General features: G+C 55.0%; 1 protein-coding gene across 10 annotated transcripts; it reads right to left on the bottom strand.

Moving 5' to 3' along the window:
• Positions 1 to 92: 92 nt before the first annotated feature.
• On the bottom strand, positions 93 to 21,562 carry PATZ1 (POZ/BTB and AT hook containing zinc finger 1). 10 transcript variants are annotated; one of them, XM_081966737.1, is made up of 6 exons: positions 20,115 to 21,550; positions 16,475 to 16,538; positions 12,213 to 12,281; positions 9,659 to 9,830; positions 4,099 to 4,289; positions 93 to 1,677 (listed from the first exon to the last, which is right to left on the bottom strand). In XM_081966737.1, exons 1-6 carry the CDS (start codon positions 21,425 to 21,427, stop codon positions 1,174 to 1,176), a joined length of 2,313 nt encoding a protein of 770 aa, XP_081822863.1. In that variant the 5' UTR covers positions 21,428 to 21,550; the 3' UTR covers positions 93 to 1,173. The 10 variants fall into 10 exon arrangements, with proteins under 10 accessions (XP_081822863.1, XP_081822860.1, XP_081822862.1 ...); XM_081966734.1 differs by having other exon boundaries at positions 12,213 to 12,284; positions 20,115 to 21,548; XM_081966736.1 differs by having other exon boundaries at positions 93 to 1,674; positions 12,213 to 12,284; positions 20,115 to 21,548.
• Between the last annotated feature and the right edge of the window lie 649 nt (positions 21,563 to 22,211).

Raw genomic sequence — 22,211 nt, 5'->3', positions numbered from 1 at the left:
ATCTCTCTTCTGCCATCAAAGCACAGAAACACCTCTCTCAATCCCTGCGCCAAACAAATAAAAATAAATTTAAAAAATCAAAAAAGACAAAGTTTATAAAGTAACATTCTAACTTCTTTAATGCAGTCCAATCCAATAATTATTTTCTGCTTTGAAATCACTCTGTGAACTCTCTATTTATTTGCACAGGAGGTTGGTGGTACAAAAAAACGTTATCGTCTAATTGAAAATGTTAAACTTCTGGAGGAGGTCTTTATGCATCAACCAACCAAGAGTGCCCTCTTACCTTCTTTTAAAGTTTAAGCTTATTTCTCCCACCCCCAACTTCCTTTCCCTTTGCATAACTATATTATCCCGTAGACTTAAAAACAATCAACTAGGCAAGGTTTTAATTATGATACATCTAAAAAAAAATTAATCCTATCCTAACATGACTGCTGCTTTAAGAGCTCTCTGTATAATTGCCCTGGAAGGCATCTCAGTAGCAAATCACTACAACAGGTCCTAAAATCATAAATGTAATAATAATAATAACCATAATTATAAGAGAGAGAGAGAGAGAGAAAGAGACAGGAAACAATGGCCGAGTATTGAGGATCAGAAAAACAAGCCAACCACACAACTGAGGCGTCCCTACACAAGGTCCTCCGGGAAGCCACTGCTATGCCCTCCAGGGGGTCTTGGACAGCCTTCTGGTCAGCTCGGGAATCTGGTGGCATCTCCTTCTTGGGGCATCTCTCTGCTTCTTGCCAACTGCCCTGTCTTCTTGAAAGGAAAACCGTGGCTGGCTTTGAGAAGCTGGCCTCCTGTGGATTTTCCTATCCAAGGAAACAGCCACGCTACCTACCGGGTGCCACGGGGGTGGGGGTGGGGACGTGAGGATGAGCAGAGAAGATGGGAATCCTGAGCAGAGAGGAGGGCCGAAGGGCAGAGGAGCGCTGGGCTCTTTGCCAGGGGAAGCGGGACATCTCCAAATTCTGGATCCAGCTTTGGGGCATCTCTCTCCAAGCCAGGGCTCTGGCAGCCATCTGCTCAAGATCCCCCCCCACCCTCCTACAGGGACTCTGCAGATGCTTAGCTGAAAACTGTCTCCATCCGGGGGAGGGCTTGGAGAGAAAAGAAAGAGGGGGAGGGGGGGCACCTCAAGGGAATTTAAGTCAACCTCTCCCCACTCTAAAACTGCGTCTCACAGCCATCTTCTCTAGAAAATAAACACTGACTGCTGCTGCTGCTTCTTCTTCTTAAGAGCCAAGGCGCCTCACTTAGCGTCTGGCCCCATCGGTTGCTGGTCGGCTTCTGGATCCACCAGAGACGAGGCAAATGCGGACTGCACAATCTGAAACCCAAAGGACTCCAGGAGAGACATGTTCTGTTGGGGGGAGAAAGGGGACCCCAAGGCAGAGGCCAAGTCCCCCAGGGGAGCCCCCAAGGAGCGGACATGAACTTTCTGTATGTGTTTGTTGAGATAGGACTTGGATCTGAAAAAGCTGCCACATTCGGGGCAGGGGTACTTCTTATCCCCCTCTGACTCCAATTTGTTTTTGGTGACCACCATGTCACAGGAGAAGGAACCGTTGGCGTTCTGTTTTTCGGGCGTCTTGAGGTCGCTGGCGTCAGAGAGGTCTCCGTAGGAATCTGAGCTCTCAATCTGGTCCGAATGTGAGCATTTCTGGCCTTCTAGGAAGAGAAAGAAAATGGCGGTTTTCAAATCCGACGGTGGCCACCCGTTTCCCAGGGACGCCCCTTCCATCCCTCCTATCCCATGCAGAGGGCAGTCTAGCTGGGAAGTGCAAGCACAGCTACCTTAAGGACCGCAAAGCATTCGGCCAGGAAGGGCCAACCTGGGCAACTTTTCAGTCTCCCGGGCTTCTACTCTCAGGATTCCCCAAGCAACCATGGGCGGCTGGGGGGATTCTGGCAGTTGAACCCCACAAGTCTTAAGAGTGGACCATCCCTCATTGGGCCCTGAGGGACACACACCGTGGCCCCAAGAGGCGCCTAGCTAAACTGGCCCAACTGAGGCCCAGGGCGGATTCCAAACCTGGGCTAATCGTCCTTCAAGATGGCAACGTCATCAACGTGAGACAAAACGCCCCACGCCCTGTTTCAATCGCTTTCTGAAAGTCTCGTCTGCTGGGCTTACCCACTGCCGCTGCTGGCACCTTTATGGGCAAGGAGGACGTGTCCATGGTGTGGAAGTGCAACGGAGAACACGAACAACTCCCCCCACTCCCCAATTCACAGGGGAGGAGCCGGCGTCTGCCAGAGAGCTTTAGCATCCCAGGCCAAGCCATGTTGGAGAAGCCGCGTGGCAGCTGCAGGGGATGTTGCCTGCAGACCCCCCCCCCCCCGAAGGCTCAGCCGCTTCCCTGGCTGGAAGTCAAGCACATTGAGAGGTACAGCAGGTGGGCCTCCCTCTAGGCTCTATCTGCTCCCCCATCTCTGTAGCCCACAAAACAGAGAAGAGGCCAACTGCCCATCCGGCCTCCACCTGCCTCCCTTTGCCATGTCAGGAAAGGCCCGGACAGCCCCCCGCCCCTGATGGTTTCCTTTCCTTTGCCCAGACACGACCAAAAGCTGGGCTCCTCCACTCAGCCAGCTGGGCTCGGGGGGTTCTTTGGGCCCAGCCCCTGTCTTGGTATGTGGGCTGAACCAGGCCCTGCAGTGACGTCTCCTAGAGCCTCTTTCTTTGGGCACAGCGTGTGATGTGTGAATGCAGCAGCTGCCTTGCGATTGATCGTTTTGAATGAGCCCAACAGGGAAGCAGCTACTCTACGTTGCCACACCCCTCTACGTTGGGTTGGGGGGCGGGGGGAGCAGAGGCCCTGCAAGGCTGCTCCAATACTGCCAACAGACCTGAGGGCAGAGCGGTGCCAGGGCACAATTTGTGCACCCAAAGGAAAACAACACACATGCACGAAACCTCGCAACAGGCTCAATCAAGTCCCATTTTGGTCTGGGCCAGAAGACAACCTCAAAGCCAGTGGGGGTGATGGGCAGCGACGCCATGCCGGCCAGAGACGATTTAGAGCCCCCCTCCACTTGGGGGGGGACACGGGGGAGGCAACTGAGGAGGCACAGAAGAGGACAAGGAGTCGAGAAGAAGAACCAAGCAACAACTTCTAATTACTTTCCTCAGCAAACAAAAGCAGATCCCCCCAGCAGACCCCCGGAGGGGGCTCGATGCAAGCATGACAAAGGGGTGGAGAGGAAGGGCCCCTCTCACCCCCAAGGAATAAAAGCCCTGGAAGCTCTGGGGGCCTCTCCACGCATGATGCAAGTGTCTTCTTCAGCCTTCTTCAGCCAGGACCCTATGCCCACCCCCACTGGGCAAGACTGCCTTCAACTGCTAGCAGGGTCTGCACCCAGGAGCCCCCCTGTCTGCCAACACGAGATCAGCTGGAGCTGCACCGCCTCCCTGACCTCCACGGCTGGCCACCAAGCTATCCATCAGAAGGCTGAGCTGTCCTCACACTGAGCAGCCTGCCCACACCTGGTCTTCTGCCCACAGGTGTGCCAGGCTAGGGCTCTCCGGATTCCCTGCCATAATGGGAAGGTTGCCATGGCTTGAAGGCAGGAGGGGGAGAATTAAGCCCCCCTCCCCCATCCAGGAGGCAGCCTGAGCTACGGCACTAAAATGGAGGCCAGAGGTCAACCAGAGGCTTTGGAGGCTCCAATCTACCTGTTGAGAAAATGCAGTTTCTCCAGGAGATCCTGGGCTACCAGTCTAGGATTGGGGGGGGGGGGGGGGGCGACACCCTTCTCTGGAAAATGCCAGCCGTTCATGGTGAGGAAAACACTGATTTGAGGGTCAGAAAGACAACAGAACACGGGCTTCAAAAACTGCTCTCCAAGTGGAACACAATCCTAAAGGGGGCAGGGATGCCCAGAGCCCTGGGGGGGATTTAAGAATGGGAGCAGCTCATCTGTGTGTCTTCAGCATGACACTGAGGCAGACCCTCCCCCTCCCCCTCCCCCCCCCACAGGCAGCAGAATCTAAGGATCCCAGCGGGGCCTCCCTTCGCAGAGCCGGGGGGGTGCCCTGGAGGGCCTGGGCAGGGCCTTTGCTCAGCCCCGTGACGGGCCCTGGCCACCCACCTGTCCCCCCCCCACCAGAGTCCTAGGCCGAGATCGGGGGAGGGGTCGCTTGCCTTTGATGCCATAGGTCCTGACGCTGTGGAACGCCGCTCCCCCATTCGGAATGGGCTCCGGGTGCCTGGAGACCTGGGGAAGGGGAACACCGTGGTGGGTTTTAACATGGACCTTTAAGTAGGAGGCAGAGGAGAAACCTAAACAAGACAAAAGGAGATGAGATCCTGCCACCAGCACCGACGCGCCTCTGCCTGTCTCCCCTCGGACCTCTCCGGCCGCTCCCAGGACTGGCGCGGCGGGTTTTGGAAGAGGCAGCAATCTGCAGAGGGTGCCTCTCCTTTGTGCCCCTCTGTTGGGGGAAAACTGCCAGGCATGATGGAGCCAAGAAAGGAGATTATTTGTCGCTCCAGGCTGAAACGAGGATCCTTGGTGCTCTCTGAGCTTGATTGTTTCCTTGCAGACGTTTCATGACCCAACTAGGTAACGTCATCAATGTTAGCACTAGCACTGATGACGTTGCTTTCATTACGACCTATGACCACAACGGAGCCCAAAATTTCCATTGCTAAGCAAAGCGGTTGTTAAGTGAATTTCGCCCCATTTTACCATTGTTTTTGCCACGGTTGTTAAGCGAACCACTGTAAGCAACCAGCCAAGCTCAGAGAGCCGAGGGGAGCTTCCGGGCCCAGCCGATGCTGCGGCAAGATGCACCAGGGCTCTAGAATCCCTTCCAGAAAACCACATACCAGGAATCTCTTGAAACACTCGGGTCTGCTCTGCTCTAATATCCGGTTGGCAGTCTGGAACAGGCAAAGTGAGAAGCTCTGGCCAAGACCAAGGAGATGGGTCTTCTGGTAGAAGAGGGGAACAATCCCCTGGAGAAGGGAGGTCTACTAACTCCAGTCCCACCAGACAGGACAGGACAACCTCTCCAGAACTCCCCACCAGCAAAGCTGCAACTCTTGACACACCTGGGCTGTCAGGTGAGGAATGGCAGGGGACACAAACCCACCTTCTCCAGATGGCTGTTGGTCAAACACCACCAGACCCCCAGGAAGAGCCAGGGGGGATTAGAAAACTAAAGTCCACTCCCGTCTCTCCTGCTGACAGGGTCCTCCTCCGGTCAGCAGGATCTCAGATGACGTCTTGCTGGCATTTCCTGCACTCCCAGGGAGTCTCTTCTCTATGCCAAGGCAGAGGGGCAAGGCCAGGTCCTTCTACCCCTGAAGCCCCATTTCTCAACCTTGGCAACTTTTAAGATGGGTGGACTTCAATTCCCAGAATTCCCCAGCCAGCAAAGCACGGCCCTAAGCCAAGAAGCTTACGGCTCACGTGCCGTTCTCATGTCTGTATGTTTCATTTTTCAATAATGGAGGAAGCCAGACCAAGCCCCACATTTAAAAGGTTAAGGGGAGGTGGGGGGGGGGAAGTGTTTCTCTTGTTTTCCCAAGAGAGAAAAACCATGTAATGTTACTTTGGGTAGAGTGGTTGTTGCAAAACTTTCAGGACACCAGAAACCTCTGCACCAGCCGCAGAACCTCTGGATTAAAGAGGGGAGTGTGACCTCATAGTTTTTACCCTGATTTCTTCAGGCCCTGAAAAGCACAGAAGGTCTCCAGGCGGCTGCAGTTTCAGGGGCCCAGGGTGAAAGAGGTCTGCAAAGGCTCCCCTCTTTGCTGGGATCACTTCCCAAATTCTGGGTTGGGCTGGAGCTCCTCAGAAACGGAATTTCCCTTCAAGGGAGCCCAACAATTATATTGCATAGCAGTTGTTCAGTGGGTTTTGCCCCATTTTATGACTATTCTTGCCAGTTACTAAGCAAATCACTGCAATTGTTTAGTGGCCCACCAGGGACTGAGACAGCTGTGGCGGTTGTGGAGGAGTTCCTGAGAGGGGGTGGGGGTGCTGTGCCCTTTTGCCCCCCCCCCCAAGCCTGCTGGTTTAAAGGGACCGTCTCGTCCTCAGAAATGTCCGACAGCCCCGTTTTCCTGACGCTTCCCCCCTATTTAAAATTGACGGCTGTTTAAGTCTTTCTGGTTTCAGGCCTTCACGCTGCCTGTGCAAAACGTTGCTTCTGCAGATGCGCTAAATATAGCAAGCAAGTAAAGCTACTCCTCGACTTATGACCCGAATTGAGCCCAAAGTTTCTGTTGCTAAGCGAGACAGTTGTTAAGTCAATTTTGCACCAGTTTTCCTGCCGCAGTCACCAGGGCGGGGGTGCAGGGCTGATTTCATTATATTAATTTATTATATGACTCTTCTTTTATTAGTTTTATGTGAGGTTTGATGTTCTGTAAGCTGCCTTGAGTCGCCAGGTGCAAATCGGCAGCAAGATAAATTCCCTAAATAAAATAAAACAAATATGGTACTTGAGTGAATCCTTCCTTCCTTCATTGACTTTGCTTGTCGGAGGGTCGCAAAGGGAAATCCCATGACCCGGGACACTGTAACCGTCATACATATGAATCAGTCGTTAAGTGTGAAAAACGGTCATAAGTCACTTTTTTCAGTGCCATTCTAACCGGTCACTAAATGATTGGTTGTATGTCGAGGACCCCTTGTACAGAAATAAGCTGTTGCTTCTCACTCAATGGCAAGAAAACCCATTTCATCTGTGGAAGCCCTTGTGCCCGATCAGGGCAGCTGCAGCCAGGGCACCCAGGGGCATCAGAAAGAAGAGCTTGGCCTTGCCCCCTGGATGAGGGAGGGCCGGGGGCGAGAGGGGCCTGGAAATCCCAGCCAGCCAGTCCAGCTGAATGCAGGAGGCCCCTGTCCCGTTCTGGGCCTACAGAAGCTGCAGGAGCCTTTGCAAAACCTGTTTCTCAATCCCCGGGGGGGGGGGGGGGGGGAGAGTACAGGGTTGGGCGGGGCCAGCTTCAGGACATTTTTTGCTTTTAACCTCAGCTTCTCCATTTTAGGGCTTCCACTGCAATTTTCCTCTAATCCTGAGCTGGAAATGGAGGGAAGCCATGCCACCCATACGATGCTCACAAACGGAAGGATTGGGGGTTGCCAGGCCCAGATAACTGGCAGCCTCCCCCTTTGCCAGGGCGCGTGGCTGGGCACGAGGTCTGCTGGTATCCCCTCAGCGCTGGCAGAATCCAAGTAGGTGAAGGCGGCAGGCCCTGGCTGGGCCTCTGGGTGTCCAAGGGGGCACCCAGAAGAACCTGCCTCAACCTTCCGCCACCAGAAAGCCAAAGTGGCAAGAGGCTGGGCAGATCGAAAACGACCACCGTGCTATCTGGATGTCCACCAAGCAACCTGCCCTGTCACAGCTTTTCCCAACCCAGATCAGCCTCCTGAAACCTCATTTCAGCTACCGTTTCCTCCCTTCTCAGCCTCAGCAGCCTCCTCAGATGGACTTCCCTCGGGCTGCCTGCAAATTAACCTCAAATATTGAACACTTATCAGCAAATAGATGCCTCCAACCAGAAGGTGCATCTTAAGACAAGGGTGCCCAGCCTCACTCAGAGTGGTGGCTCTTGGCACCGTGGCTGAACGCCCGCCCCCCCCCCACCCCCAATCTACAGTTCCACTCTTGAATGGGTCTTACGCCTAGGAAGCTCTTGCTGAGATCAGCCACCATCAGTTTCCCTGCAATTTCAACCTATGAATCTGTGTCCTCTACAACAGGAGTCTCCAAACTTGGCCACTTTAAGGCTCGTGGACTTCGACTCCCAGAATTCCCCAAGCATCTGCTCTACAATATAGCCTCCTCTGCTTTTTTGTAGAATGCCGTCCTTCTCCTTCTCTGGCGTGTTTCCTCAAGGCTACACATCCCCCGTTCCTTCATAGGACTGATGCTTTTAGCCCCCTCCTCGTTTCCCTGGCCTTCCACCCCAATCCTCTGCTTCAGTGCAGGATCTGACAGGCAACCATCCGGTCTCTGCCTGAAAGCCTGCAGCGAGGAGAACTCCCACTTCATCCGTCAGCCTGTCCCACTGGCTGACAGTTTCTGCACTTAGGAAGGGCCTCCTGACGTCCAATCTGAACCTCCTTCCTTCAACACACTGGTCTGGGTCTTAATCTACTCATTCCTCTAAGTGAGAAGCCTTCAGAGGTTTCCAGAACTTCCCCCTGAACTGGATCCAATTTGCCAGAGCCCTTTTTCAATCGTGGTGCCCAGAACTGGACACAACACTTCGAATGGGATCTGACCAGGACTGGGTAGAAGAGAGCAATTAGGTCCCGTGACCTTGACCCTCTGCCCCTATTAACACATCCCGTGTGCTTCTTTAGCATCTGCATGGCACTTCTGAATCACCTTAGATCCTAGGATGCCCTGGATAGATCTTTTGGAATTGTTCTCTTCAATGCCTTTTATCCCTCCCTCCCGGTTCTGTGTCATCTACACACTTTTCAAGTCTCCCCTCAAGTCTCCCCTCCAAGTCCTTGGTAAATGCTGCACAGGGCCTGGGGCAGTCCAAGTGTCCCTCAACCGAAGGGGATCCACTAAGTACCATCATCTGTGTCACATTGGTATGGTCCACCTCACCCATTGCCATTTTATTATGGAGAACATTATGAGAGACTTCCTGACTGCTTTGCTCGTCTCCTGATCTACTATGTCTACAGCTCCCTGTTTTTCTTGCCTTCCACACTCTCACAAATGGAGCAGGTTTCTCATAGAAAGATCATTTTGCCCCGTCTAAAGAATATATTACCACTGATATCACTCGCAGTCATTATTTGCGACATCCAAACCGAGCCATTTAAGCATGAAACAGCTTCAGCCCTCCCATCGTTTCTTTTTTGGCCACGGCTGCAATCTCACACATGCTCCCCATGGAGGGACTCCCCATGGAAATAAAGGGCGGGGAAGGATCACGGAGCAGAGCCAGCACCAGTTCAGGTGTTTGGAAACTTAGGCCACAGCCCCGAGGCTGCAATGGGAAAGATCCTTCAGGGCTCAGGGAGGCTTTTTTGAGCAAGAGAAAGACACGCCTTGCAGAGTGACGCACCCTGTCATTGCGGAGGGACATTGCTGCCATGCCCTCGTTTGGCAGAAGGGCTCGTTTGCCCTGCACACTAGGAGGAATGTGCAGGTGGCTCTCCCTGCTCCCCCAATCCCAACCTCACCCCCCTTCTTGGAAATGCTGGGCTCTGGGACTCCTGGTGTTTCTGCCTGGGAGAATGGGAGCAGCTTCAGCCAGAGAAAGGGAGAAGCCAGAGGCAGAGCCCGGATTCCTCCCCCTTGCCCAGTCTGGAGGTGATTCAGAGAGCAGCGGAGGGGTGCTGGTTCATGCATAGGTTACGCGTCTGCTCTATGCCCAGAGCTTCATGTTGGACCCCTGATGCCTGGAAGGAGCATCCAGAATGAGCGTCCAGAAGCACCACCAGGGCTGCAGCAATGGAAGGAGGGGGGGTGCAGGGCCAGATCTGGAGGTCTTTTGGGCCTGAGAGTCAACAGACAACAGGCTCAGGAGGAACATCCTTCTGTTGAACGGAAGAGTTGCTCTCCTCCTCCTCCTCCTCCTCCTCCTCCTCCTCCTCCGGAGACCTCAACCGGCTTGAATCAAGCCACCTTCCCACCCGCTTAGCCCACCAGCAGCAGGAGGCCCATTACCTCTGTTGCAGATGGTGCAGAAGTTGCTTGGTCCTTCGCTGTGTTTCTTCAAATGATCTGCCATGTATGCGGCCCGCAAGTACTTCCCGCAGACCTGGCAGGGAACTTTGTCTTCGTGGCAAGCCAGGTGAGAGCGCAGCCGGTCCCGGGTGGCAAAGGAAGCATTGCAGGTCTGTGGACGGCAACAGAGGGACATTAGCCAGGGAGGGGCAGAAAGGGATGAAGTTCTGCTGGGGTTGCTTGACCACAGAGTGTTGAGTCAGGCATTTGGCTGAGCCGTAATTCACCCTTAGCTACAGCCCCACAAGGGCAGGGTTGTCATGCCCAAACCCGACCTGCGTCCCAGCCCACTTTCTGCCTCATCTGCCTAGGGGGCTGCAGGTCCAAACTCACAGGCCCTTCCCCCTCCCCCCCGCCCCACCATTCAATTGTTACGGTCAAAGGATGACCAGGACTGCCCTAAGCCAGAAGAGCCAAATCTGAGCCCTTGCACTGAGATCCGGCGGCATCACGGCTGACCCAACCGAAGCCCCTCCGAGGGCTCCTCGCTAGCAAGAGATGGTCACTCAACGGTCAGGTTTTTTTTTTTCTTTTCCTGTTCAGAGAGGAAAGATACAGCTGGGGAGGCCAAGAAGCAAATGGCTGTGAAGGAAACATCTCCAAACCATTTCCCCTGGGATCACAATCAACGGCTGCCTTTTTCTTTATTGCTTCCATAAAGTTGCCAAGAAAACAACAGGGGGTGCCTTCCTATACTTGAGGGAAAAGGACACCCTAACATCTCGATACCAATGTGTCCCGATCTGGGTGGCCACAGTGGCAACCCCTTTGCCCTCGCTCGGGACTTTTTGCCCCACCAACTAGGGTGGCCTCAACAATGCAAGAGGTTCTTGGGGGACCCCCAGGACGGCCTCCTCTCCTTCGCATCAAAACGTCTCCTTTAGGGATCTTGGTTGGGCAAATAATTTTGCCCCTGGAGGAGCTGCACTGCCAGCCATGCCCATGTTGTGGCCCATGATGGGATGACTAAAGGGAAAAGCAAGGGAAGGGCTGTGCAGCTAAGGCTGGTAGGGACCTTCTGATGATCAGCTGGGGGTGCTGAGCTGCTCCTGGAGAACCGAGGAGGTGTGTTTAATAGCATTTGTGTCTGCAACACAAGGGGGTGCAACCTGGATGGCTAATGTTGCACGAGGAAAGGATTCTGGGATTTCAAATAAAGGTGACCTATTTTTCAGGTAAGTGAAGCAAAGCCCTGGCCCTGAGCGGAAGAGCAGACGGGAGAAAACGCCAAGAGGAGCCGAAAGCAGAAGCCCCAGGGAGAATGCCGAGGGCTCTGCGGTCCCATTCAAAGTGCTGTTTCACAATCATTGGAAGTGGAGCCCTTTGGATCTGAAGAAGACTTTTGAGGGGTGGGGGGCATAGGGCTGTTCTCCTCAAAGCATCCCCTTTTGATACGCATGCGAAAGCTGTTCCCGATCGCTTCCCATGCCCAGCAATGTCACCCGTGAAAAATAAAAGGCAATTTTTATGACTCCAGTGGGAAGTTACCAGTCAGTTGGCCATTAAAAAAAGCCCATCCGTTATGGGTTGCAGAGCTCCGTGATAGGTCTCTTCATGGCCATACGGGGAATCCTCAACTAGCAACCACAATCGGAAAGGGAAAATGAGTCCCTCAATGGTGGGGTCATCAAACGACCACATCCAATTTCACAACTTTTTCTGCAGTCCTTAGGTTAACAGAGACACCAGGTGGTCATGACCTGTGGCCTTTTCTGCCGGATTCCCTGTGGCCTGGGCTTCTCAAAGCCAACTGAGAGGTTGCAAATGGAGATCCTGGGATCGGGGGATTCCGCAGCCATTGTGAATGAAAGCTGATTGCCGGACATGATCGATCATGTGACTGTGGGGAGGAGGCAACAGTTGCAGGCACCAGGACCTCACTTAAAAATGTCACTTAAGAACCGTCCTAAATTCTAACAGTCATCAAACAAATGGAAATACAGTATGTTGGGAACTACTTGTAAAAGGAAGAAAAGAATCGCTTTATTTATTTATGTATTAGATTTATATGCTGCCCATCTCCCCGACAGGTTGACTCTTCTCCTACACTTGTAAGCAATTCCACCCCTCTGGATCTCGGGAGGATTCAGGATGTCCCACCAACTTATGCCCCCCTCTCCTTCAAGAGAAATTCCCAGTGACCGGTGCTTAAGACAACATTTAATTTGCTCGTCTCTCTTGATGCCAAATGACAGCTCATTCCCAGTCAAAATTAAGGGACTGGAAGGTAAAATAAAAATCATTTTAAGAGAAGCCAAAATATAAGATCCAAAATGCAGAGGTCAGCTTATCAAGCAAGACCCTGGAAGTTTAAAGTAAACCACATATTGTTAAATGCCTTTTAAAGAAGGGTAAAACATTACAGGAGACCACTGTTCTTAACAACAGTGGCAAATAAGTAAAAGGTCCAGTAGTTTCCTGTCAAGCATGGCAAATATAGTAAGCAAAGAGAAGTGTGTTTATATTGAAACAATAAACAGTGTTTAAGAAATACCTCTTGAAGTTTCAACTGTTCTATGGATGTAGAGGTCTCTGAGTTTATCCCCTGGAAGCTGGAATTTTCCTGCTAATAGGCAGGAAGTAAGAAAGATTAGAAAATGAAGACTAATTCCTACATCAACATCAGTGGGGAAGACAATCAGTCTTCACAACCCGCCCACTCCAGACTCTCCCCGATGGCTAGAGGGGAAGAGGGGCACTTGGAGGGCAGTGAGAAGGAGAAGACCACCCACAGGAAACTCCTGCGCTAAGTCCCCATTTCTCTAGCCACTTTGGGGGGGTTCCACCCTTGGACAGGTTTAGCTGCAATGTCTGAACCAGCCCCCCCAGCCCCACCCCCCAAGAAGCTTCTGTTCTCAGGTCCACAGTCCTGTGATTGGCCTCTGGGCTCATCCACCCTCCACAACAGCCAGCAACTCTGGGAACGGCTTGGCCTCTGAACAAGGGAACAACGGCCAAGCGGACCGAAGGCAAGCTGGAAGCGCCTGTGTTTCGATCCCGGCTCCTCTTATTAAAGGGAGCAGAGTTTCCTAAACTGTGGTTGTACTTTTCAGTCCTGGGGGCATCTTCCCTGCAGAAGAGGACCAAATGCAGCTGGAGAGATTCGGCTACCTGAAATCAAGAGAGTCCCTGAGGAAGGGAGGGGGAATAGAGTCCTAACGATGATGCCACGTTTCTTTCCTAAGGTGCCGATTATGAGGCATAAAATTACGACAACATAAATAAATTCATCAAGCGTAAGTACACTTGCTAATCACCAAAAACTTCCATTCAGGAGACATTTCCAATGTTGAAAGTATAATTTGCAATTTAAGGTACTTGTTGCTTCTTAAGAGAAGCAAACTTCAATTATTTCTTTTTGTTTGTTACACCAGAACAAGGTATTCTGGTAAAGAAGCAAAAAAAGAATAACGATGAAATATATATATTAATTAACCAATCATTCAGTCACACTCTGGGTCCCCTTGTGAGACTCCCCAGGCCAGTCTATGCCTGGCCATTTCTGTCTTCTCCAACCCGGCGACCTCCAGACCCAGCCCATCCGGTGCTACCGGCTATGGCAAGCTTGCTTACACTTGCTTCTTCCTCTGCAAACAGCTCGGTTGCCTTCTACATTAAGCAGAGAAGCGCTGCTCCCATCTCGGTGCGAGGCCCCAAGGAGAAAAACCCAGTCCCAGGGGCCGCTGATTAGCAGAGTTTGAGGGGGTTGCTTCCCAATATTGGAAGGGAGAAAGGGAGTCAGGTAAGCAGCCCTTCCCCTTTGCTCATCAACCGGAGAATAGAATACAGAATACCAGAGTTGGAAGGGACCTTGGAGGTCTTCTAGTCCAACCCCCTGCTCAAGCAGGAGATCCTAGACCTTTCTGGAGAAAAGGCTGCCCAACCTCTCCTTAAAAACCTCCAGTGATGGAGAACCCACAAGGGCCAAAAAGGATCAGGCAATAAAACCTTTGTTAAAGAAAATTTCCCTTGGCTTGGAGAATCTCACGGCTGATCCCAAACATCCGATTACTGGCTAAGTGACCAAGAATGCAGAGGCCTTATAGCCGTGATGGTGAGCCTGCCAGAGGTGTCATGCAGAGCCCTCTCTGTGGGCACGCCAGCTGCTCTTCTGGTTTCCAGCGCGCATATGCGCACCAACCAGCTAGTGTTCGCGCACAACGGAGTGCCATAAACCCAAAGACCAGCCGGCTGGCGCATATGCGCATGCTGTAAACCTGAAGACCAGCTGGCTGATGCGGCCTGCACATGCCAGCCACCTGCTCTTTGTGTTTACGGTGCTCCAACATGCGCAAAGACCAGCTGGCCAGCACGTATGCGCACGCCGCAAGTCCGAAGACCAGGTGGCTGGCACACACAGGCGCACCAGCCAGCGGGTCTTCGGGTTTCTGGTGCCCGGACACACACGCACATTCCGGCTTGGGCACTCGGTGCCAAAAAGGTTTGCCATCACAGCCTTATAGCTTCAGGGCCCCTGAAGGATCCTGCATCTCCTCCGTCAGGGATTTCCACGTGAAACTTCAGCTCTACCTGTTCCTCCCAAAATGTCAGTCCCATCAAGCAGGGGATCCTGCTTCCCGGCCCCCTGGCAGCCTGGAGACGGGGGCACTGTTTTACAAGCAGCCCATCTCTCCTGTTGGGTTATGAGACCCCGCGACTGGAAATTGGTGCCAACAGCTTGTTCCCAGCACTTGTGAACATCTGCATGGGACGCGAGGAGCCCTGAGGCCGAGTCCCTGTTGAATGGGGCGAGACCCAGCTGCGTTCCTACTTCCCCACATCTGAATGGAAGCAGCTGGGTTTATTTTTTGCTGCTGCCGAAGTCTGCCAGGGCTGGACAAAGGCAAATAAAGGGAGCTCAAGTCCAGACAAGACAGAGATGCTGCTAGGATTGGGGTTCAGCTTCTTCTGGACCCCCTCGAAAGAGCAGGCCCACATCTAGAGACCCCTGGGCTGTCGCTGGATTTACAGCCGATGACAACGGCAAGGAAGAGCTTCTGCACAGCCCCTGTGTGTCTAAGGCTCTGGTTGTGACGGCAATTGGCAATTCCTAGAAACACCCAAACAGGCTCACCTGGGAAACAACTGAGTCTAGCCCTGACATCCCCCCCCCCCAAAAAAAAACACCTCATGCTAGCTTCAGCATCTTTCAAGGCCAAACAAACCCCCTTCCCTTCCTGGTGAACACTCACCACTTCCAGCACGTAAAAATCTGCAGAGCATTCCCACGGCAATTTCCTCCCCAAAGAAACCTGCTAACGTTTAACTTTGCCAATCTTCTTGGAGCCAAATTAAAATATATATTTTTCCATTTGTAGGGTTGCTGGAGGATTTCCTCTCCCCCTTATTCCTGGTTGATTCCAAGAAGACTGATTGAGGCTGCAGCATCACATGGCTGCCACCCATTTCTAAAGTGAACATGCTACGAACCCCACAGTTTAAAATACCCCCCCCTTTTCTAACTTTACTCAGTTCAGGCTCTTTTGAGACCCCCCCCCCCAAAAAAAACCCTTCAGCCTGTAGTCCTCCCAATCTTGGTTTGGGATCTATTACAGCTAGTCCTCAATTTATGACAATTAGGACCAGAAATTGCATCGCTAAGCAGTGTAGTTACTAAGAAGTCATCGCTTGACTGGAACCAATTTTATGACCATTTCTTTACCATGGTCATTAAGCGAATCTGCTGACTTTTTTGGTCAGAAGCCGGCAGGAGGGTCGCAAATTGTGATAATGTGATTGCAGGACACTTCAACCCTTGTAAATGCATGCCAAGCACCCGAATTGCAACCACATGACCACAGGGTGGTACAACGGACATAACTGTGAGGACATGCCATAAATCACACTTTTAAGCATTGTTGCAACTTCAGACCGTTGTTAAATGAGTGGTCGTAAATCAAAGACTACCTGTATTACTAATTCTGCTAACAAATCCCAAAATGCAACCCATCTTCAGAGGATGCAGCCTTACCTTCCCCAGCGCCCAGTCAAGGTGTGCCTTCCCCTCCCCTCCCCTCCCCCAAATTTGCAGCAGTAGCAACACTGGGGTATTCCAAAAATTGAAGCCCACCCTCCTGAGAGTATCCAACACGCTTGAAATGGGGGAAAGGAAATGGGGTGGGTGGGTTGTACAATTGTGGGCAAGAGGAAAAAAGACCCCTGTAGCCACCGTAAGGCCCTAGAACACCCTGACAGTTGGACAGGAGTTTCTAAATTGCTTGGTTTTAGTGCAAAGGGGAAGGAGTTTTTTCTTCAAATCCTATTAAAATTCCATTTTCAGTGGATTATCTGTGCTTTAAACTTTACCTGCAAACAATGGTAGTTTGCAAGTATGGCAGGAAAACTCTGCACATGCTTTGCTTGCTCTTATTCCGCTTCAGCCACAAGAAGCCTCAAGAGAGAGCAAGGAAGGAGCAACCGATTCCCAAGGTCATGTTCTGAAGGATGCTCAGGCAGGGAGGGGCCATCCAGGAAATGGGGTTCAGGGGCTTCCCCCAAGCTATGGTGGACAGGCAGAAGAAGAGGCACAGGAAGGGCCCAGTGTCTGATAGGGGAAAGCCAAGCTGTAAAGAAAGAGATCCAAGGCTGGGGAGGAGGAAGGGTCTTCCAGGGAAGAAGGCGGCAGCTGGAGAAGCCAAAGACGATATCAGGAAGCGGCCAGGAGGTCCAACGGCCACCCAAGGGCTCCACCTCCACTGCAAAGGCATGCTTTGTTTTATTCTAATGCACCCTTCCACACCATCCCAGGATACTTACCTGACACTTGTGAGGCCTCTCTGATGTGTGCACCTGCTTGATATGCCCATTCAGGTGGTCAGGCCTTGAAAAGAAAAACAGGGACAAGCATGACTCCACCTGCAGGCTTACCCCTTGGACACCCAGTTCAGCCACGTGCTCTCCTCAAGGGACCGCCAGAGGTTAAGCAGACCCCGCCCACCCACCAATCTCCTGAAGAGCCAGGAGGTCCCCCATGCCACGAGGGAAGATGGCCTGCACAGGCTCCCAAGACGCCAGTGGCCTCCAGGTGGGGCTGCAGCCAGAAATGTCCTAGAGGAGACCCCTGGGCCACCTGAGCTGGGCCTGCCTGTCCAAAGACCAACACCACAATCTAATAATGGTCCAGCCCCCCCGGATCCCCTACATAACCCCCGTCCCCTTGATATCGAGCAGGAGAACCTCATGGACAAGAGCCACCTGCCTTCTGCCTGGTTTTGCTCTCCTCTAGGCAGGGGAGTGGATGGAGAGGAGGCAGCCCTGCTTATCACCCACCAGGCATACGTGTACGCATACGTGCATTTCTAGACTCCCCATCTCCCTCAAGGTGGGATTTTGTACAGCATATTTCCATATTTTATCTGAGAAATGTGAATACATGTTGGAGGTCGTTATGCCATACGCTAAACCACTTCTACATCTGAGGAGCGCAGGGGTTGAAGGCCACCTTCAGGGAGGCATTTTCTCCCTCCTCCCACTTTTACGGCAGGCCTCTCTAACTTTCGCAACTTTAAGACTGGTGGACTTCAACTCCCAGGATTCCTCAGCCAGCATGGTCTTAAAGTTGCCAAAGTTGGGGAGCCCTGCCGTAAAAGTGTTCCCCACAGGGACCTTCGTTCACCTTCATTCTTTTTAGAACGAATCAGCTGGGAGGGGCCTTGGGGGTCTTCTGATCCAGCAGGAGAACCTACACTACAGCTCTTCAGGGGCCGTGTGCCATCAGGCAAGATCTCACACGGGCACCAAAGGCAGGAATCTCACCATCAAGATCGCAGGTAGTCTCAGGCACAAAAGCCCAAATCATGCGTCTCCGAACTTGGCAATTTTAAAACTTGTCAACTTCAACTCCCAGAATCCCCCAGCCAGTATAGCTTAGCCAGAGTTGAAGTTCACAAGTCTTCAAGTTCCCAAATTCCCCCCCCCCCCCGGCCCAGATCCCCGGAGGCCTTGCCTATCGTGCAAGTATATGGAAAGCTCAAGAGACGTGGTCACCACGTGCAGATTCTACCCGCTTTGGATTAAAAAAACAGCCTGGCTGGCATTGCATGGGACCTTGTGGGCTGTTGTGGGCAGAGCTGCTGTACTCTGGCTGATGCCAGCTACCCCCTTGCCTTTCTTCTAAAGGACAGCAACCCTCAACCCACTTACCTGGATGGAAGCCTTGCTAAGCTCAGTGGCACTTACTTTCATCTACAGGGCTGTCCTAAGGAGCCCTCCTGTGGTCATCCAAACAGTCTAAGAGGAGCATTCCCCTTCTTCAGAGAGCTGCAAAGATGCCAGGCCACGAGGCACAGGGCTGCTCCATTCTCAGCTCTCCGCACAGTGGCTGACTCAAGAGTAGTGCCCCTTGCCACCAAGCTCTTGGGGATGCCCCTGCCACCTCTGAGGAAAGCAGCCCAAATCCAGGCTCATTTCAGGGGCTCATTTGGTCAAAGGAAGGAAAAGGGATCCTTCGCTCTGCAAAGGCCAGGGGGTTGCCAGGAAAGGAAGAAGATGTCCGTCTCTGTGGCTGTCGTGTCTGGGAGGAGATGCCACTCAGGCTGAGGCCGGAGGGGCGCCAGGCCCTTTCTGAGACGCTGAGACTCTTCAGAAAGGGGAGCCTTGCATATGCGCATCACAGCATGCCCCAGTTGCCATCTTTCCTCTGTGCCAAATCAGCCCAGGCACGCCAGAAGGAAAAATAGCGTCTGGGCCACCTGGAAAAGGTTCCTAAGGCCGCCGGTTGCCAAGCAGGGCTATGGCACGGATTCTGACCGCCTGCTCCTAGGCAGATGCACACAAGGCTCGTGCCAGGCTCAATGAGGCTCTTTTGTCCCTAAAGGGGAGGGTCCTGAATGGGGGGGAGGAGGGGTTGTTGCACTGTCTGGACAGGTGGCACTCAAAAGAATTTCAGCAAAGTGAGGTCCTCGGATCAAGCAGGAAAGGAGGACATTAATTAAAGGGGGCCTCCAAAGCCACATTTCTTTCAGGCAATCCAGAATTGCCAGGATACAGCCACCCCTTAGCTTGTCAGCAGTCCTGACTCAGGGCTGTTTGGGGACAGGGCAAGGGGTCTGCTTTGGCCTGCTGCCCACCCCTCACCCTGAAGTGGAAGAGAAGCGCACTGTGATTGGCTGACTGCATAAGTCAAGCCAAGCCCCACATCCGATCTGGCTCAGTCTATAATGTGAACTTAGTCACAGTCATTTTCTCCCTTTAGACCAGCGGTCTCCAACCTTGGCAGCTTTAAGACTTGTGGACTTCAACTCCCAGAATTCCTCAGTCAGATGGCTGAATAACTCTGGGAGTTGAAGTCCACAACTCTTAAAGTTGCCAAGGTTGGAGACCCCTGCTTTAGACGCTAGCAAAAGTCAGCCCTGCAAAGCTTCCTACCAGGCTCGTCCTCCTGCCCAGACCGCCCCCACTTCTATCTGCTCTCATCACCTTAACGGGGCTGAGAGCCCAGGAATCTCCCAAGCCTGCAAGCAGTAATTTAAGAGCAGGATCTCCTCGGTAAAAATACGATCGTTTCCCGCAATCAGGGAAATCTGGATCTACATTTTTACTCAGGAGAAACCACTGGGAAACGTGACCGAGTCAATGTGTGCAAACCATAATAATACTTTTTGGGGGGGAAAGGATCAGGAAGGACGGGGGGCCTTTTTTTTGGGGGGGGGGAAGCAGCGGAAATGATAATCACCCCCCCCCCACTTTTCCCCAGTAAACCAGAACTGGCAACTTTAAGACTTGTGAACTTAGTTCCAAACCTCCAGAATTCCAGAGCTGGCTGGGGAATTCTGGGAGTGGGAAGTCCACAAGTCTTAAAGTGGCCACGGCTGGACATCTGCAATCCTGAAGCTGCTTCCCTCCTCTTTAGGCTGCAACCCAAACCGTGGAAGCCACTAACGGAGCCGTCTGAGGAGAGGGCAAAGCACGGAGATATCCAAGAGGCCAGGAGTGGCTGAACTTTGGGTGCCCCGCTGAAAAGGAGCCTCGTGGAGGGGCCCGAGAGTCTGTCTCCACAAACAGAAGCCAAAGCATGAAATCCCCAGTCCTAGCTGGACACAGCCCCCCTGCCATAAATGAAGGGCCCAGGAGACCCAGGTTGTGGTCCCTGAAGAGGCCAGGTCCCTCTACACACCTGGATGGCTTCACCCCTCCTTGAAGAGCTGGGGGGGGGGGGTTTAGAACCTCTTTCCTGGTGCCCCACTGAGAATGCCCTGGGGAGGGGGGAGGGGGGGTTATAGAGACCCCTGTCCCCACTGCCTGCCTGCCTGCCTTTCTCCTTCAACCTGCTGCCCTCCCCGGGGGGTGGGGGCTGTGGGGCGCCCAGAAGGAGCCAGGTGCGGCGTGGGGGGGGGCGTATGGGGTGGGGGGGGGCTGGACCTCAGCCTCTGTGAACCCAGCAGCGCCTCGCTCTTACCTAGAGAAACCTTTTCCACAGCTCTGGCAAATGTAAGGCTTCCCCACCGAACCGTCATGGGAGCGGACGTGGTAGGACATGCGGTCTTTCCTCTTGAAGCGGAGGCCGCAGACGGGGCACGAGTAGGGCTTCTCGCCGGAGTGGGACAGCTTGTGCCGGTTCAGGTGGTAAACATCCCGGAAGATCTTGCCGCAGATCTCGCAGGCCACCTGCTTCCTCGTCCGGCTGCGCTTGCGGGGCGCCTCGGGGTCCTCCAGGCCGGGCAGGCCGTTCTCGCTAAGCCGCGGCGGCGGCAGGTCGATGTAGCCCAGCTGCAGGCTGGTCACGCCGTGCTGCGCTTCGTGCTGCCGGAGCCGGTTGGCGTCGGTGAAGACCTTCCCGCAGAGGCCGCAGGGCAGGATGCCGGCGTCGCGCAGCCCTCCCGGGGCGCTGAACATCACCGAGTCCAGGAGGTTGGCCTTGCGGGGGCGCCCCCGGCCGCGCTTGCTGCCCAGCGAGGGGCCGGCGCCGCCCACGCTCTGGAAGGGCGAGGCCAGCAGGGGCGGCGAGAGGGGCCCGGCCACCATGGGCAGCCGGTCCACGCCCTGCAGCACGGGCAGCGAGGCCTGGGCGGCGGCCGAGAGCACCGCCCGCGTGGCCTCGTCTTCGGGCATGCCGGCGATCCCGTTGCCGTTGGGCGCCAGGCCGGCGCCGTTGGTCATGTCCAGCGGGAAGCCCAGCTCGGCGGCGGAGGCGGCGCCGGGGCGGAAGAGCATGACGTCGGGGCGGGCGGCGGGCGGCACCAGGATCTGCACGTTGGACTGCTTGATGACCTCCTGGCAGATGTCGATCACGGAGCGCATCAGCAGGAACTTGGCGGCCGTCATCAGCTCCGGGAAGCTCTCCAACCGCACCACGATGCGCGACGTGTAGGCGAAGTCCAGGATGTCCCCGAAGACCTTGGAGCTGATGGTGTGCATCTCCAGCTCGCGCGCCCCGCCGCCGCCGCCAGGACCGGGGCCCCCGCCGGGGCCGCCCCCCGCCTCGCCGGCGCCCCCCTCCGGCGCCCCGGCGCCCTCGCCGCCCAGCCCCTGCGCGCTGAAGACCGACTCGAAGTACTCGCTGCAGGCGGCCAGCACGGCCCGGTGCGCCGGGAAGCTCTCGTCGCCCACGCGCAGCAACACGTCGCAAAAGCGCCCGCCGTTCTTGCGCTGCTGGTTCAGGCTGTGCAGCAGGTCAGCGCTGTGCCGGCTCACCTGGTAGGTGTAGCAGCTCGGCGGGGTCGCGCCGCAAGGGTTACTGGCGGCGGCGGCCGCCTCGCTCACCCGCTCCATCGGGGCGGCCGCGGCGCCGCGCTTACCTGCCTGCTGTGCCCGGCGGCGGCCGGCAGGAGGCGGGCGCCCGCTCCCCCGTCGAGGGGCCGGGGCGCGCGCCCGTCAGGAGGCCGCCCGCGCGCCGCCCGCGCCCTCCAGCAGCCCCGGGCCCGGCGGGGAGCGCGCGCGCGGCGTCTGCCCGCGAGTCCGGCGGCCGCGAGGAGGAACAAAGGCCCGGCCGACGCCGGCAGGAGAGCAGCGGCAGCGAGGGCGGCGCGAGGGGGGGGGCAGCAGGCCCCGTCGGCCGGCTTCTCCGCGGGCCCGGACGGCTCGGCGGAGCGCGGGCGGCGGCGGCGGCGGCGGCAGGCTGGGCCGGGGTCTCTCGAAGGCCGTCGGCGCGGCGGGCGCGGCGCGGGGGGGGCTCCCTCCCTCCCTGGGTGTGCGTGCGTGCGAGTGTGTGTGTGTTTGCAGAGGAGGAAAGATGGCAGCGGCTGCACTTCCTCTTGCACTTTCACCCCTGGGGGGGGAGGAAGAGGAGGGGGGGCCGTCCCCCACCCCCCCGCCGCAAAAGTAGGCCGGCCGCCGCTCTGGGGTCTCCGCCGGGCCGCCCCTTCCTCGCCGCCCGACACCCCCGCGCTGCCCCCCCCGCGAAGCGCCCCCCCCGCGCCGTTGCCGCCTCCCTGCCGCCCGAGCGGTGCCCCCTCCCCGCTTCCTGCCCCCTCCCCTCCCCGCGCCTCCGCCAATGCGAGCGCGGCCACGGGAGCCGCCGCCCCCCGCCCCTCGGCCTGGCTCCCAGCGCCCCCCC

Source organism: Natrix helvetica (genome assembly GCF_964273705.1).
Source record: "Natrix helvetica genome assembly, chromosome: 14".
Lineage (NCBI taxonomy): Eukaryota > Metazoa > Chordata > Lepidosauria > Squamata > Natricidae > Natrix > Natrix helvetica.
Note: the sequence above shows the minus strand (reverse complement) of the source record. Positions and strands in the feature narration are given on the sequence as shown.

What these genes read in the sequence shown, in the direction of transcription:
- PATZ1 (XM_081966734.1), bottom strand. Translation starts at nt 21,427, where the DNA reads ATGGAGCGGGTGAGCGAGGCGGCCGCCGCCGCCAGTAACCCTTGCGGC. An exon ending in AACAGTTGAAACTTCAAGAG is followed by an intron (nt 9,831 to 12,212) that starts GTATTTCTTAAA and finishes TGCCGTCCACAG; the next exon opens with ACCTGCAATGCTTCCTTTGC. An exon ending in CTGCACCATCTGCAACAGAG is followed by an intron (nt 4,290 to 9,658) that starts GTAATGGGCCTC and finishes TGTCTTGTTTAG; the next exon opens with GTTTCTCCTCTGCCTCCTAC.